The following is a 16,362-nucleotide window of genomic DNA, read 5'->3' as shown; positions in this document are numbered from 1 at the left end:
CAATACTTCACATAGTTGATTATGAAGACATGTCTAATTGCAATGACTAATCGGTGTGTGTTGCTTCATAAGCAACTATGTGAAGTATTGTGACTAAACGTGACTAGTACTGTCTTGACTAACTGGTGTGTGCCCACCCTAAGGTTTACACAGGACTACAAGTACCTAGCAATTTTTAGTGATATACATTTCTGCTGTTTTTAAATCTGTAAAAGTCTAAAATATGTTCAAATAACTGTTTATGTGACAAATTTCTGAGGTTTTTTTAATTCGTGAAAGATATTCTGTTTTTAAATCTGTAAAAGTCTAAAATATGTTCAAATAACTGTTTATGTGACAAATTTCTGAGGTTTTTTTAATTCGTGAAAGATATTCTATCAACCCGCTGTGAGATTGTCCTCAGCTGTATGAAACCGCCATCATGGTTTTTATCATTGTCAGATCTGATCCGTCGTGCTCCCAGATGCAAGGACTCTCCCTGAACACTGGAATTGGTGTCAGTCCAGCAGAGCAGCTGACGAAAGGCCAGTCTGTATTTGACGGACATCACGTTGTAGAGGAACGGGTTGACGGTAGATGAAAAGTAATAAAAGCAGCCTGTGATGTAGTAGAGCCATTCGTTGATCTCGTACCAATAGGGAGCCGAATTGGGAACATAGATGTAGAGAACACGTTGCAAGTGGAAGGGTGCCCAGCATAGGAAGAATGTCACCACTACTGCCGCTAAAACAACAATAGGCCTAATTAATCAATTCAAATCTATTAAACATTTTGTAGGTATATCACAAACATATCAAACAATCAAATTATGTATAGGCCTAGTCGAATTGGTAACAACATATAAACTTTAAGGGTGATGAATGAGTAAGAATCTGTAAAATGAGTAGAAAAGTAGGCCTATACCGGGTGTCCCACGAAGAGGTTTACACATTTGATTTTATATTACGTGCCCATTCATGCACCGAACTTTTTTAAATTTCTCATAGTTTACTAAGTAGATTCTAAAAATATTCTGGGAAAATTTCAACTCTCTAACCTTTGTAGAAACAAAATAGCGGCATATTGAAAAACGATACTTTAGAAAGCATTAAAAAGGTGTTTTTGATTTTATAAAATATTTTTATTGTTGCACATTAGGGCAATATAAATTGAATAAAACAACTTGAACAAGGCCTAATAAAAAACCTTAAAAGTCCAAAATTTTTGAGATACCGTTGATTACATATTTGGTGGAGGCTCAACCAAATATTACCCGGCGCCTCCACCAAATATGTAAGGAAGATGGAGAAGAAAAAACTATAGCTTTCGGTTTTTAATAATCATCAAAAAAATTATTTATTCAATACGAATATTCAAATATGAAACGGTGCGAAACGGAAAATATATGTAATTGAGATAAAGGAAAGATTACAACTATATATAACCAATAACAATCAAGATTTCTGATTATAATAATCAGATAATAACTAAAAGGGCTACTCGCTTACTGATCTGTGGTCGTTCAGGTTTTTCATAATAAAAACAAATTATTATTTAGAAATATGGGTCTGAAAAGAAAAAATGCACAATGAACTATTATCTTACTTTACCTTGAAAATTGTCCCTTGGTCTGATCCTCAAAGATCCAGTTAAACCACTCCCGACTTTTAAAAAATCTGGTGTGGTGCCCTCACACAACTTTCCTTGCCGTTATGAGAATTGATCAACTGACGCTAGTGTTCCGCGCATCTCAAGTCTACTTTTCTAAGATCTGAGCCAGCTGGTGACAGGACAATAGCGCTGCAGACACACGAAGTCTGCTATCTCTTCATTGTGAATGATTTAATAGAATCAACAATTGCCAAAAGATTGCAATTGAATAATCTTATTTTCTCGAATTTCGAGCTTATTTTCAATTTTACGTGGAAATGTTAATGAACATTAATTGTAGAGATTTTTATGCTCAATCTTTTTCATTTGAAATTTTTTGTTTAAATTGTATCTGAAGCCTGATAATTGGGAATATAAAATCAAACTTTGCATAGATGGTGCAGTGCTACTGAAATTTCTACAGATATGAGACTTGTGGCAGTAGTTGATAGAGCTTATCAATGACTTTTCTAGGTATGGATTTGATCAAAATCATTGGAGCCGTTTTTGAGAAAATCGCGAAAAACCCTGTTTTTGACAACATTTTCGCCATTTTAGCCGCCATCTTGAATTGCATGTGATCGAAAATGTTCGTGTCGGATCCTTATAGTGTAAAGACCTTAAGTTCCAAATTTCAAGTCATTCCGTTAATTGGGAGATGAGATATCGTGTACACAGCCGCACATACACTCATACACACACACACACACCACACACACACACACACACACACACACACACCACACACACACACACACACACACCACACACACACACACACATACATACATACATACATACATACATACATACATACATACATACATACATACATACATCCATACATACATACAGACCAATACCCAAAAACCACTTTTTTGGACTCAGGCCTTGAAACGTATAGAAATTTAGAAATTGGGGTACCTTAATTTTTTCGGAAAGCAATACTTTCCTCACCTATGGTAATAGGGCAAGAAAAGTAAAAAAAAACTTCTGCCTGCTGATTGAATCAAAGCACCAGCTTTCCCAAGATTCAAATCCTGAAAACACAATTATGCAGGGTTAAACCACCCGAACTGTGTTAGCCTATAATTGAATTCTCAAGACAGTATCCTTCAGGTAACCAATGCCTTAACTCAACAAGTATACTTCACAAACGGTTCAAAGAATACGGACCTCGAAAGAAAAATTCAAAATCTATTTATGTGAAAAAACATGCAGCCTTGATTCACAGACCAAAAAGTCGTAATAAAAATAAAATCATAATATTGCCTTCACGAAACGTGATAAAACACACGTTTCATCTTTGCACATTGGAGATCTTCTTGCATTATCAATTACATTTAATAATTAAATCCGCGACCAGATTTCCAATTCACAAAATAATATTTCAATAAAATTGAATGGGTTTTGATGTCATGTTTATAGTATAAAATTAAGCGTGTAAACCTCTTGGTGGGACACCCGGTATTTGACATCTAACAATTAAATTATCGTTGTTGCAACAACGATAATCATGGTTATCCATCTTGTTTTCACTGGAATATTATTACTATTGTATTGTAACTTTAAAGTGACACTCCATGTCACCACCACCACTATAATGTGGCCGTCGCCACACCAAAGAATATGAGTGTTTTTTCACTTTAAAGTTATATAAGAATACAATAGTAATCAAATTATATATAGGCCTACTTGAATTTGTAATAAATTGTGGATGTGTATTTGACATCGAACAATATTAAATTATGTATTTGAATTGGTAACAAAGTATACATTTCAAGGATGATTAATGAGTAAAATTCAATGTCAATCGATCACTTATATTGATAAGATAGGAATGAGAATGAATGAGCAAGTAATATGTCTTGAATTTATTTATCCCTTACAAACTGCTATATGTTACATCAAGTTTTGCCACTAGAATGACGACTTGCAGACTATTTAGGTATATCAATTGTCAAAAAATGTAAAATATTTACTCACAGACTGGAGCACTAGAAGTCCACTACTGTTAACAATGAATCACGTGCGATTCCAAAGGCTGATTTACACGGTGCCAGTCGGCTTGCCAGTTAACATAGTCAGTCACTGGATGCCAACGACTGGTACTGTGTAAACGGCTCATGCCAGTAACTCGCTCGAGAAGCCAGCAAGCCAAGGACGCGCCAGCAGCTGGCAGATCCAGCAGAACAAATATTTTGTTTTACTGGCGCGCCACCTTCATGTCAGCCTCATCACAGCTTTATATTCTTGCGGGTCATTAGCATGAAGCTCTCTGATGCTCCCAAAGTCTTGTTGTCCATTAACTCTCGTATCAACGTTTCTCGGCCTTTCCGCTGTAACTCGTGGGTTAGATATTCCACGCACACACTTTTCAACGGCAACTCTGTGTGGCGTTTCTGCCATTTGTTAAAAAAACAAGATCTGCACTACTTTCAGATAAACCACGCTCACTGTGGAACAACACCAACACATCCGACTTGTTCCAGTAGCTGGCAACGTGTAAACAGGGTACGGGGTACCGCTTTTAAGCTGACATGCCAGTCGCCGCTTGCCATTGACCTTCCAGTCAATATTCAAACTGGCATGCCAGCCACTGGCATCGTGTACATCAGCCTTATAGCATATACTCTAGTCAGTGAGTAAATATTTTATATTTTCCACAATTAATTATAGTCTGCAAGTCGTCGTCATTCTAATGTCAAAACGTTATGTGATTAAATGTTTATTTGATATAGATCTAATTGAATTGGAGACAATGTATACATTTATTTTAAGAGCAATATGAATGTGTAAAACATCAATGCCAATCAATCACTATATTATTATACTGATCAGATAGAAATGAGAATAAATGAACACCAATTAATTAAATATGTCTTTGGCAACTATTTTATATAAAAAATTAAGTTAGTTGACACCTTTTTTACTTTGTATAACTTTACTTATTTACTTTGACAGACTTGAATAAGAAATGTTTCCATAAATAAAGCCATTAAGGCTTTTATTAGGCCTTAAGTCTATTGCCAAGGCTTTACGTATTTATTGATGAAATTCAATAATTATATGGGGATTAAATTATTGATCAGTTTTGATACGGTAATAACTATTTCAAATTTGTTCGACACTAGGTAGCCTACTGACTTACCTTCTAATTGAACTCAACTTATTGCTTGGCGATAGAGAGGCGTTTTTCATATAGGCCCTATTTGCTAATAACTTTAAAACCTGAATCTTACTATAGATTCTATGGGTTTGTTATAGGTTATAGGTACACTAGATGCTCTAATATATCATTATGATTTATCTTCCGAAAACTAGTATAAGAATATAAATATATATCTACTATAACAGGTAAAATCACTTCACTTATATGGGCTACTTTTGTTCAAATTAATAAAAAACAATATCAAAACTTGTAGTAGTTTTTATATTGTTTTTACTAATAACAGGTTTATATTATTATTCAACTTTCAGGAATAGCCTACTATAGAGAGGTCCACGTTATAATGACAGTATTTGATCAACTTAGGTTTTGCTATCCTTGTCTATTATTCGACAAATCCGGTGTTACTATCCTTTTCTAGGTCCACAACGATGCCAATTATGTTTTTGACAGTGTAGAAATATAATTAATTAATGCAGAGAATCGGCATCGCTATTCTTCTATCTTTATCCACTGCCATTATAACGTGGACCTCACTATAGTATCAGATTATTCTCATTTTTTATGTTTTGAGTATATTATAATGATTATTAAATTATATTTGTATTATAATAAATACTTACTGAGCATTCTTATGACAGATTTCCTGGCTTTGTTGTGATAATTTTCTCCCAAAACACTGTTAACAATGGAATGCCGATTTCTGTCCCTTACAACTCTTCTTATGCGGACGTAGAGCAGGACTATGATAAACATGGGAACTAGGAAGAAGCAAATAGTGCTTAACTCATAGATTGGTGCATTCTGAGGAATATTCTCCTTTAGGAGACCGCAGAAGGCCGATTCTGGCACCTGAAACCACAAGTTGACAATCTAATAATAATGTCATTATAGGCTAATAGACAAGCTATACATGGTGGACACTGGCGTATCCAGAAAAAAATCGGGGGGAGCATAAGATATTGGCGTAGAAAGCACCTAAACTTTGGAGGAGACACCAGAGGGTGTGGGGGTATGGAATATAACCTAACCAAAGGGTGGTCTGAGGACTCCACCCCGGAAAATTTTGGAAATAAACATTCAATTTTGTGCGATTTTATGCTATTTTCTCTTGAAAACTAATTTACAATTCAAGTTAATTTTTGTTTTCTGTAGGTCAATTATTATTTCGATTTTCCTTTAAAAATGTTATGTTTTTTATCAAAAAACAAATAATAGAATGGATTGGAATAGAGTTTCATTAGTCATTCAATTGTTGAAAAAAGTAGTAGCTCTAAATAGGCCTTCTCATTATTAGAAAATGCATTCTGTCATTTTGACTCCAAAACAATAATTTTTAAACATACTTTTTTGTCATAAGTTATACCATTCAATATCAGCTACTGTTTTACATGCATGAAATCAAGCCGGTAAATAGCTGATTGAAGAACAAATAAACATATGATTCTCATTAGAGCATACTCTACTGTAATAAAATCATTTATGTTTTCTTTACAGTCGAGTATGTTTCTTAGTTCTGAAATAGGAACAGCCACGGTATTTAGATGAAAACGTTAGGGGTCATGAAATGTGTGCGCAGTGGCCAGCCAGCTAGATTGCGTCATCGCCACCAACCGAGGTTTTTAACACCTATTAGAAATTTATGAAACGTATTTTTGTTAAAAACAGATGATTGGATATAAAATGACGTCAGCTACACCGGAAATTTAGCACAAACATGCGCGTGACACCTACCGTCTTCTTCTATATACCGTGGGAACAGCAACACTGTTGCATCAAGGTCTATAAAATACAGGTCATGACACCATCCCGTGATGCATAGCAAAATCGCCATTTTATTGGGTTCTAGTTCACCAATTTTCAAATTTATCAGCTGTTATCATTATAGATTGAATGAACAACATGATGATATTGTTCAAGGGATATTGCTTGGCTTTGAATTGTAAAATAAATTTTTCTGACAGAATTTATAGACCTTGTGTTGCAAAAACCCGTTTAGCGCTCCAGGTGGAAGTTTTGTCAACTACAATCAAGAAATTCCTGATTAAGAATTTGTAAACTAGGTAATGTGTACAGAATGCTTGTAGTAACTTCAGCAAAACAGGTAATGTTTACTATTTTTAAATTATTCTTCTTTTGACAAAAAATAGTGTACGTTACTTGGACGTGAATGTCTTTTGCAGTGCTCAAATGAAATTCTAGTCTCGGCTAACGCCTCGACTATAGTGAGTAAAGATAGAAGAATAGCGATGCCAATTCTCTGCATTAATTAATCATATTTCTACACTGTCAAAAACATAATTGGCACCGTTGTGAACCTAGTAAAAGATAGTTCCACCGGCTTTGTCGAATGATAGACAAGGATGGCAAAACCAAAATTGATCAAATACTGTTATTATAACGTGGACCTCACTATAGAAACATCATTCTCGACTGCAAAAGGCCCCTTCCAATCCTAGTGACATAAGGTACTATAACATCATAGGCTTAGTTTTAACTAGATTCACAATTATGTAATTTCAAGTTTTCATAATTTTTACTTTAGTGATCAAACTTTAATTTTTTGGAAGGGGGATAAACCTATTTTCCAAAATATTGGGGGTGAAAGTCCATGGTGATGAAACTTCATCCATTAATCATAACTAGGACATTTTGGGAAACTGCAATTTGAGTCAACCAGCCAATAAGAATACTAGTCTTAGTATATATTATATAGTATTCCTATAGTACCTTTATAGGCCTATAGACTATTATAGTATTGATATTAGGAATAATGTGATACTGCATTAAGGCATGCACAGTTGGCTTATTTTCCTTTTACCTCCGTTTGCCCAAGCAGCAAACAATTATATAGGGATCTTATCCCGTTTTTCATTATTAATCATCTTAATTATCTTCTCATAATTAATTAAATACTTTAGCTACTCTATCCTTTTCTAACTCCCCACCTTTTCCAATTTGTTTGCAGTAGGTCATGTAGAAATCTTTCGCAACACCACCACCCCCCCCCCCACCACCAAAATACCTATCAGTCATGAGTGGGTCTGGGTCGAATCGTGCTCCGCAAGGATCTAATTACTAGCTTGACAAACTGATAACTTGACTACTTGACGTACGATGCGATTATGTAGCCTACTGACATAACATAAGATGCGAGTTAGATCACTTGCACTTTCACTTCTTGATCACTGCTCGAATACTAGCAGAAAATAAATTGAATTGATAGGATATTAATAAGCATTCTTTGATCTACCTCTACATTAACATCATACTTGATCAGGACCAAGGTGCAAACTTAGACAACACCAATGTCCTGATCTTCAAAAATTTGATAGTTAGTTTGCTACCACTACGAAATAAGTTCAACACATCTTCCTGGTCAGAGGACCACACACTTGCCATCGCAACTAAACTCTGGCGAGAGTTAAGACAATTACCGCTAGTTTATCAATTACAAATTCATTTAATCTGGTAGATTTTCCATAAAATAGATAGTTACAGATTTTGAACTTACGAGTTTTCATTCAAATGCTATCAAATGGAATGTTTAATTATTATTCAGATGGAAAATATAGTATGCATGGATGTTTAAAGGCGCATTGCGCTATCTACTGGCCAAACGATGAACTGCTCTCATTCACTATGAAGAAGAAGAAAAAAAAGAAGAAGATGAAGAAGAAGAAGAAGAAGAAGAAGAAGATGAAGAAGAAGAGAAAAAGAAGAAGATGAAGAAGAAGAAGAAGAAGATGAAGAAGAAGAAGAAGATGAAGAAGAAGAAGAAGAAGAAGAAGAAGAAGAAGAGAAGAAGAAGAAGAAGAAGAAGAAGAGGAGGATGATGAGGAGTAATTATTAGTTGGATAATTAATAGTTGTTTTGTCAACTAGTTTGGATAGTTATCAGTTATTTCAGTTTTATTTCCAGTAAATATTAGTTCGAGTTTCATGGTCAATAGTATCATTACTGAAATTATCGATACTACAGTATCAATTATCTATAATTTCAGGTATCGATACTACATTAATATTTAGATATCGATTGTATCGATACTGAAATCATTGATACTACAGTATCGATGATTATAAATTCCAGTATCAATGCTATATCGATATTTAGATATCGATAGTATCGATACTGATGATATTGATACTGAATATATCGATCACTACAGTACAGGTATCGATATTTTAATAAATCTTGTCTCCAAGGTTCTTACTGTTATTCCAGAGTTGGGTGGATACTGGATGTAGTTGACTTTGGTGAAAACAGCGAATGGCAGAGCGCATACAAAGGACACAGTCCATAGTGCGCAAATTATCCACATGGCGCGCCTCAAACCCGACATTGAGTATGTATACAGTGGGTGGCAAATGGCTAGGTACCTCTCCATTGAAAATGCCACTATTGTTAATACGGACGTGTAGGATGACCTGTAACATAGTTTTAAAAAATCAGGACTCAGGGGACCTTGAAAAGTATGGTAAACATGGAAAATTATACATTATTTTTCTGATACTAGAATGCTTAATTTTTCTTCAGGTCGTTAGTTGAACGAGTGTTAGCGAAGTTCTCACTTTTGACTTACTGAATAGCAAAGTCGTTTTCTGTCTGTTTGTATGTTCGACAGCTTTAAATTTTGAGTAGTATTTTTTTATTTTAAAGCCTGAATATGTTAATTGAACCTTTTTTGAAAAAATCTACATAATGTTTGACCAATGACTGTAATTGATTCTTTTTAATCTCAATTTGACCTGACTGTGATATAAATGTTATAAATTAGTATTGTTTTAATCATTAATAGATATGTTGTTGTTTTTCTGTTATAGTTGAATTTAATCATGATCTAGACGGATTAAGCAGTGGAACAAATAAGCTGTGAAGAGATTCATATTGAATAGACTATGTAATGGAACTTATAATAATAATTATTGTATTGACTCCAAATTACTGTATGACGAAACTCTATGTTTGTAAAAGCTCTTGAGCTAATAAAACATAATTATGTAAAATTTTTCACAATAATTACTACATTCCAGTTTAAAAACGCCTGATTTTTTAAATTGTTACTGTTGAATTTTTTCATTAGAAATCTTCATTATTCAATTAAAAACATTATTTGTTGTCTTATATCCTAAATAATTTTTTTTGTGAAAGTCTTCCTAATTTCCTTATTGAGAATAGTGTTGTATGGAACACAAATATAAAATTAATAATTTATATTTATTAAGTTTAATAATTTCAACCAAAAAAATAATGAATAAGAAATAAATTAATCATATGAAAATAAGCATATGTTTTTATTAAATAGTATCAACTTGTTTATTTAATTTCCACATTTCAACTTGAAAATGACCTATGGTCGAAACTAGTTGTTGAATTATTTTAAAGTTTTTAAAAATGAAGGGTACTTCGGGATTTTTATATCATTTTTATTAATTTATTAAAAGTAGCCTATTTGAGTAAAGTATTCCTAAAATGAGGTATTTGTAAATGAGATTTGATTTACTTACATTTCTGAAACTACTGCTCTAAGTTTACATACTGCCAAGCCATAGGTCCAAGGATAGGGTTGCCAATACAAACTTAGATCATTTGGTAAGCCTGTAAAACAATCAATCATAACTAATAATTTCAAAATTCATTTCTGTCAGATTTATCACTCCAGTAACTAACTATCATACCTGAACGTTATCATAGTAGGCTAATCATCCCATGATAGAGTAACAACATAAATTAACATCACATTTAATCAGAATTCAATTATTTACTTGAAGAAATGATTACAAAAATAGCTACCGTTAACCGGGGTGACCGGGGTAAAAGATATTCAAATCCGTTTATCTTCGATCTCTGTCATCCAAAATCGATGTTCAACATCATTGTAGCCCCAATCATTATTGAAGTTCTACAATCGATATCATGTCAACTCTCGATATATAAAGTTCAATGATCAACATAAAATAATCTACCTGTTGCATTCTGTGATTTTATTGTTGTTGGAAAACTTCAAATTTAAAAACCTATTACTAAAAGACTTGAATATGATATCAGTGAGTACATCAATTAATGTTTACCTTTTTATTATATTATGATTCGGATTATGTCACTTTAAATAAAGAAAGGTCACATTCAGGTTCAACTTGGGGTGACTTTGTCCAATATTAAAATTATGATATTATGCAGAATATAATGCGAAAATATAATGTATTTTATCTTAAAAACAAAAATATCCACTTTGCTTGAAGTAATTTATTAATAGGTACCGTACATTCTGAATATTCATTTGTTGCAGATTCTGCAGCTGGAGCCAACATGCCTCGATGCTACAAAAGATCTTTGTGCAGCAGATACTGAATTATTTTTCAATAAATGGTTTGTGATTTTTTTTAAGTGAATATAATTCATTTTAAAAAATGAATGGTTATCAGTTGGTTTCACACTGTCTAACTCAAGTGAAAATACACTTGAATCCATATAATTTTCAAAGTTAGACAGTCACCCCAACCCGTGATTGACATTATTGTCTCTTATTTTCGAAAAGTATAGGCCTATCTTTATTAAAGTGAAGAAATATATCAACTTTTTATAATCAAAAATACTCTTGCAGAACAGAATAAAAAATATTGCTAGTGATTTATTTAAACTTTAGTATTGATTGCAAGCTATTTAATAGGTCAACTCCTCAAAATGTGTGCAAAGTCATCCCGGTATACCAGTACTTTTTTATACAATTAGTGCCGGTTGCATAAAAGCTGCTTGAATTAAACTCCTGATAAATTCCACGAGAATCAATCAGGGAAGCCATCTTTTCAAAATAGCCTTCTCTGATTGGTTCTCTTGAAATTAATCACGATAAAAATTTAACTGATTTTTCAGCAACCGGGCCTTAAATCGAAATCGAAATTTGTTCTTTTTCATTACTGTAGCCTGGGCCTCTACCTAAAATAAATAAACGAATGATCAGAAGCCTAAAGCTGGGTTTACACCAAAGTTACAAAATGTTAATAACTTAATCCTTATAGATTCTATTAGATTGAATGCAACTTGACAAACACATATGTTCATCATGTGTACGATAAGTTATGTTTAATCTAATAGAATGTATACACGGATTAAGTTATTAACATTTTGTTAATTACTTTGGTGTAAACACAGTTTTACTTACCCAATAAGAGAAATGTCAGATCAGACATTGCCAAACTTGCCAGGTAGAAATTGGTAGCAGTGTGTAGAATCCGGGTCCTTGCGATCACCAAGCATACAGCTATATTACCAATAACGCCGGTTGCGAATATGACCACATACACCACTGTGATCGGAATCACAATGTTCATATTCAGGCGCTTTGGGCCTCTGTTCATCATTAACCATTCATCCCAAGAATAATTTGTGGAACCGTTGGCTTCTGTAGTCATCTGAAATTGCATTCATCTTCAATTACAGCAGATCACAATATAATACCCTCATTATAATATTATAAATTATTATATTGTTATAATTATTATAATATTGGTACCCTTTTATTTTTAAAGGTGTTTGATATGTATATGAAATGTAGTAAGAGCTAAATGGTACCGGTAAAAGAGTCCGATAAATTTCAATTTCAATTTCAATACACATCTCATTAAATACAAAATTCATATATATTTTAATCCCTCTAGCTTTTAGCTATTTGAGGGATATTAAAAAAATACAATTCCCATTTACTTGGTTGCAATTACGGTATTTAGATGGAAACGGTAGGGGTCATGTAATGTGTGCGCAGTGGCCAGCCAGCTAGATTGCGTCATCGCCACCAACCGACGTTATTAACACTTATTGACAATTTATTAAACTTATTTGTTAAAAACAGTTGATTGAATATAAAATGACGTCAGCTACACCGGAAATTTAGCACAAACATGCGCGTGACACCTACCGTCTTCTATATATACCGTGGTTGCAATAACTTAAATAATAAACAAATATAAGTAGGCTATATAATATATTGAATGATGGTTATTAACAAAGTAAATTAGAAAATTCATAAATAATAATAACTTATAATATAATGTAAAACCTTTCTATATAACTATTAAATGATCGCTAGTCTGACGAAACTATTGTGAGCTTGCATTTTTACTGTAAAATCTAATCATATACGGTACGTCTCAACCATCAATTATTGTAATGAAAAATAATTTCAAATTTGTTTTACCAAAATTATTATTTTTAACATGAAGAGGGAAAACCAATTTCTCGTTCCATAGTTTGTGGCATGGACACATTATGGTGAGGTCTACGTAGGCCTACGCTATAATGGCAGTGGAGAAAGATAGGAGAACAACGTTGCTGATCCTCTGTCTTCTATATACGGTAGATGATACAGGTTTTTTGATGTAATATTGACTGTTCATTCTCGTTTAAAATAATCAATTTTATTTTTCAATAATTTCATAATGAATTTTCATAACTAAGATGAAATATTTTGTTATTTTATTAAAAATTCTACATTGTTGAAAGACGATCTGGCAACAGAGCAAAGTGAGGAAGAGATAGCGCCATCCGCTTTGTTGAATGATAGACAAGGATAGCAATACCTTTGCTAATCAAACACTGCCATTATAACGTGGACCTCACTATAGTGGAGAGGAGTGAGAATGCTGCGCACAATTGGATGCTGACACAAAAGTAGAGAGATGACTAGATCGTCCAAAAATGAGACTCGCTTCGCTCGCCTGCATTTTTCATTTGAGCATGCTTCATTCCATCAGAAAGTCAAAGTACTGAGAAAACGCAGAAAAGCTGAGAAAAACGCTGATTTTGGGTGTATCTTTGGCGTTATTTTACATTCCTTCTAACACAACATTATTGCACCCTAGCTGATCTTCTATACTAAATTTGAACATTTTCTGTTCATTTGTTCTCGATAAAGCTGAGAAAGCGCAAAAAACGCTGGAAAAACGCAGATTTTGGGCGTATATTTGGCGTTATTTCAAATTCCTTCTAACACAACATTTTTACACCCTAGCTGATCTTCTATACTAAATTTGAACAATTCTGTACATTTGTTCTCAATAAAGCTGAGAAAAAGCGAAAAACGCTGGAAAACGCTAATTTTGGGCGTATCTTTGGCATTATTTCAAATTCCTTCCAACACAACATTATTACACCCTAGCTGATCTTCTATACTAAATTTGAACAATTTCTGTACATTTGTTCTCAATAAATCTGAGAAAAAGCAAAAAACGCTGGAAAAACGCTAACTTTGGGCGTATATTTGGCGTTATTTCAAATTCCTTCTAACACAACATTATTACACCCTAGCTGATCTTCTATACTAAATTTGAACAATTTCTGTACATTTGTTCTCGATAAAGCTGAGAAAAAGCAAAAAACGCTAATTTTGGGCGTATCTTTGACGTTATTGCAAATTCCTTCTAACACAACATTATTACACCCTAGCTGAGCTTCTGTACTAAATTTGAACATCTTCTGTACATTTGTTCTCGATAAAGCTGAGAAAACGCTAAAAAACGCGTAGTGTGCCTCTAAAGGGCCAACTGAACATACCTACCAAATTTGAACGTTTTTGGTCCGGTAGATTTTTAGTTCTGCGAGTGAGTGAGTCAGTCAGTTAGTGAGTGAGTGCCATTTAGCTTTTATATATATATATATATAGATTATCAAAAAAATATTAATTTTTCAGATAATGATTCTTTACAGTAACTCACCTTGGATTCAATATACATGCTAATGTGCTGCTATCAGATGCGTGTGCCAAACCTCTTCTGAATTGAAAGTGAATCACAGTCTTTACACGAACTTGACCTGAGAAGGTTTCCAGAATGGAATCAGGCTTTCCATTCTCCGATGCACTCTAGCTTATTTTTCAGCTCATTACATTATTGTATCGACTTACATTCTGCAGTCTGAGCTCTATCAATTCAAAAAATGATGTCATCAATCTTCTAAGCTGAGACATTCGCATATGAAAGAAGCAACTTATATAGGTACAGTACCGTACCGTATATTGGATCATGTTATCAATCAATAAGAGTGCAACCATCTATTGATTTCCATCAAGAATGATTGATTTGTTCAACAATGTATTCAAACATCCATATAATCCAATGTTAATTATTATACTGCTGTGAAATAAATTCAGGTATCGTAATTTTTTATTTTTTTATTTTTCTTCAAAAATAAATAATTTATTTTTTTTATCTTCAAATCTCGTGAGGTTTAATAATCTTCCCCATACATACAATTATAGGGTAATTTTTTTAGTCCTGTAAACTGGTTTTAAATGTAATGCATGAAAGGGAAATTCAGTTGTAATAAAAGTATGTATAGTGGTTTTATGCAAAATAAATGTTATTTATCTTCAATGTTGTTTTCCATCACGAACTGCTTATTATTAAATCACTTTTTGCTTTTAGAAAAAACGACTAGCAGTCAGATATCTAAAAGCTGGTCGTTTTTTCTAAAAGCAAAAAGTGATGTTATTTTTATCACTCATTATTTCAAAGTTACTTGAGACTATTAAAGAATATACTCAAAATGTTTACTCCTTGAATTAATACACACTTTGGCTCTTTTGACAATAATATTAATGTTCTGTGGCAAAATAGATTCTGTCCATTGGACGATTGGAATTCACACAGAATGTCACACACAACCCAAGGATAATCAACTCGCACTGCCGTGTGTAAACCGATTGAGTAAGGCTACCAGCTTCGAGCAACAAAACAAAATTCACTTCTTTTCAGGAAAACTACTAAGATTATTTTCCTCCTGTTATAACAACATACTTTACAAAATAAAATTTAATATTAAAAGAAAAAATTCTTCAAATGACAACAAAGATAATCAGATAGAATATTTTTCATAGACAATGATAATAATAATGAATAACAGTAAAATAGTATTGTAGTTCATAGCCTAACTTATTCATAAATTAATGCAGCATTCATTAAATTTTAATAATTATAATAGGATAGGCATCTAAATAATTATTACTGTTCTTGAAAATAATAGGCTACCTACACTCCCTCTTGTGTCTATTTTATTATTCTTCTATTGTTTTGCTTGCCTTGAAAAATTGTGTTTGAATATAATCTTGCTTGAAAAAATAATTATAAAGAATAAAGTAGACTCATGATATGCGGGTGCAGATTCATTTACAAAGTTTATCAAAACATTTTTACAAACATTCACGACACCAGAATTTTCACAGCATATTATGAATATAAAATATAAACAAAAATTACTGGTTGAATTTTGCTAATATTTTTGAAGGCAATTTTACATTTTAAAATTTAATTAAACCAAACATTTTACTTGAAAAAACAAACTAAAAAATTGGAGAGTACACTCATTACATTTACCCTTATCTTTAAGTTTAATCAATTCTTGAATTTATTTATTACAATTTTTGAAAAGTTTATATTGCAGATACCACCAGTTTCTAGGGTCCAAAGCATTTTTGTTCAAATGCATATACTTCTTAATAGGTCTGCTTTTGAATTCTCTCATTACAATAATCTTCCTCATTATTGGATTTTGTTTTAACATTTTCTTAGAAT

General features: G+C 32.8%; 1 protein-coding gene and 1 long non-coding RNA gene across 2 annotated transcripts; one reads left to right on the top strand and one right to left on the bottom strand.

The window, feature by feature from the left end:
* Positions 1–313: 313 nt before the first annotated feature.
* LOC111055128 (neuropeptides capa receptor-like) lies at positions 314–15,167 on the bottom strand. Its single transcript, XM_039439228.1, has 6 exons — positions 14,509–15,167; positions 11,961–12,210; positions 10,306–10,396; positions 9,012–9,225; positions 5,422–5,650; positions 314–723 (listed from the first exon to the last, which is right to left on the bottom strand). The coding sequence occupies exons 1-6, from the start codon at positions 14,524–14,526 to the stop codon at positions 356–358; spliced, it is 1,170 nt and encodes a 389-aa protein (XP_039295162.1). The 5' UTR covers positions 14,527–15,167; the 3' UTR covers positions 314–355.
* LOC120353874 lies at positions 3,060–9,895 on the top strand. Its single transcript, XR_005572663.1, has 3 exons — positions 3,060–4,270; positions 9,023–9,143; positions 9,622–9,895. It is a non-coding gene; the product is annotated as an uncharacterized LOC120353874 (long non-coding RNA).
* Positions 15,168–16,362: the final 1,195 nt, after the last annotated feature.

The sequence above is a fragment of the Nilaparvata lugens genome, chromosome 12 (genome assembly GCF_014356525.2).
Source record: "Nilaparvata lugens isolate BPH chromosome 12, ASM1435652v1, whole genome shotgun sequence".
Classification (NCBI taxonomy): Eukaryota; Metazoa; Arthropoda; class Insecta; order Hemiptera; family Delphacidae; genus Nilaparvata; species Nilaparvata lugens.
Note: the sequence above shows the minus strand (reverse complement) of the source record. Positions and strands in the feature narration are given on the sequence as shown.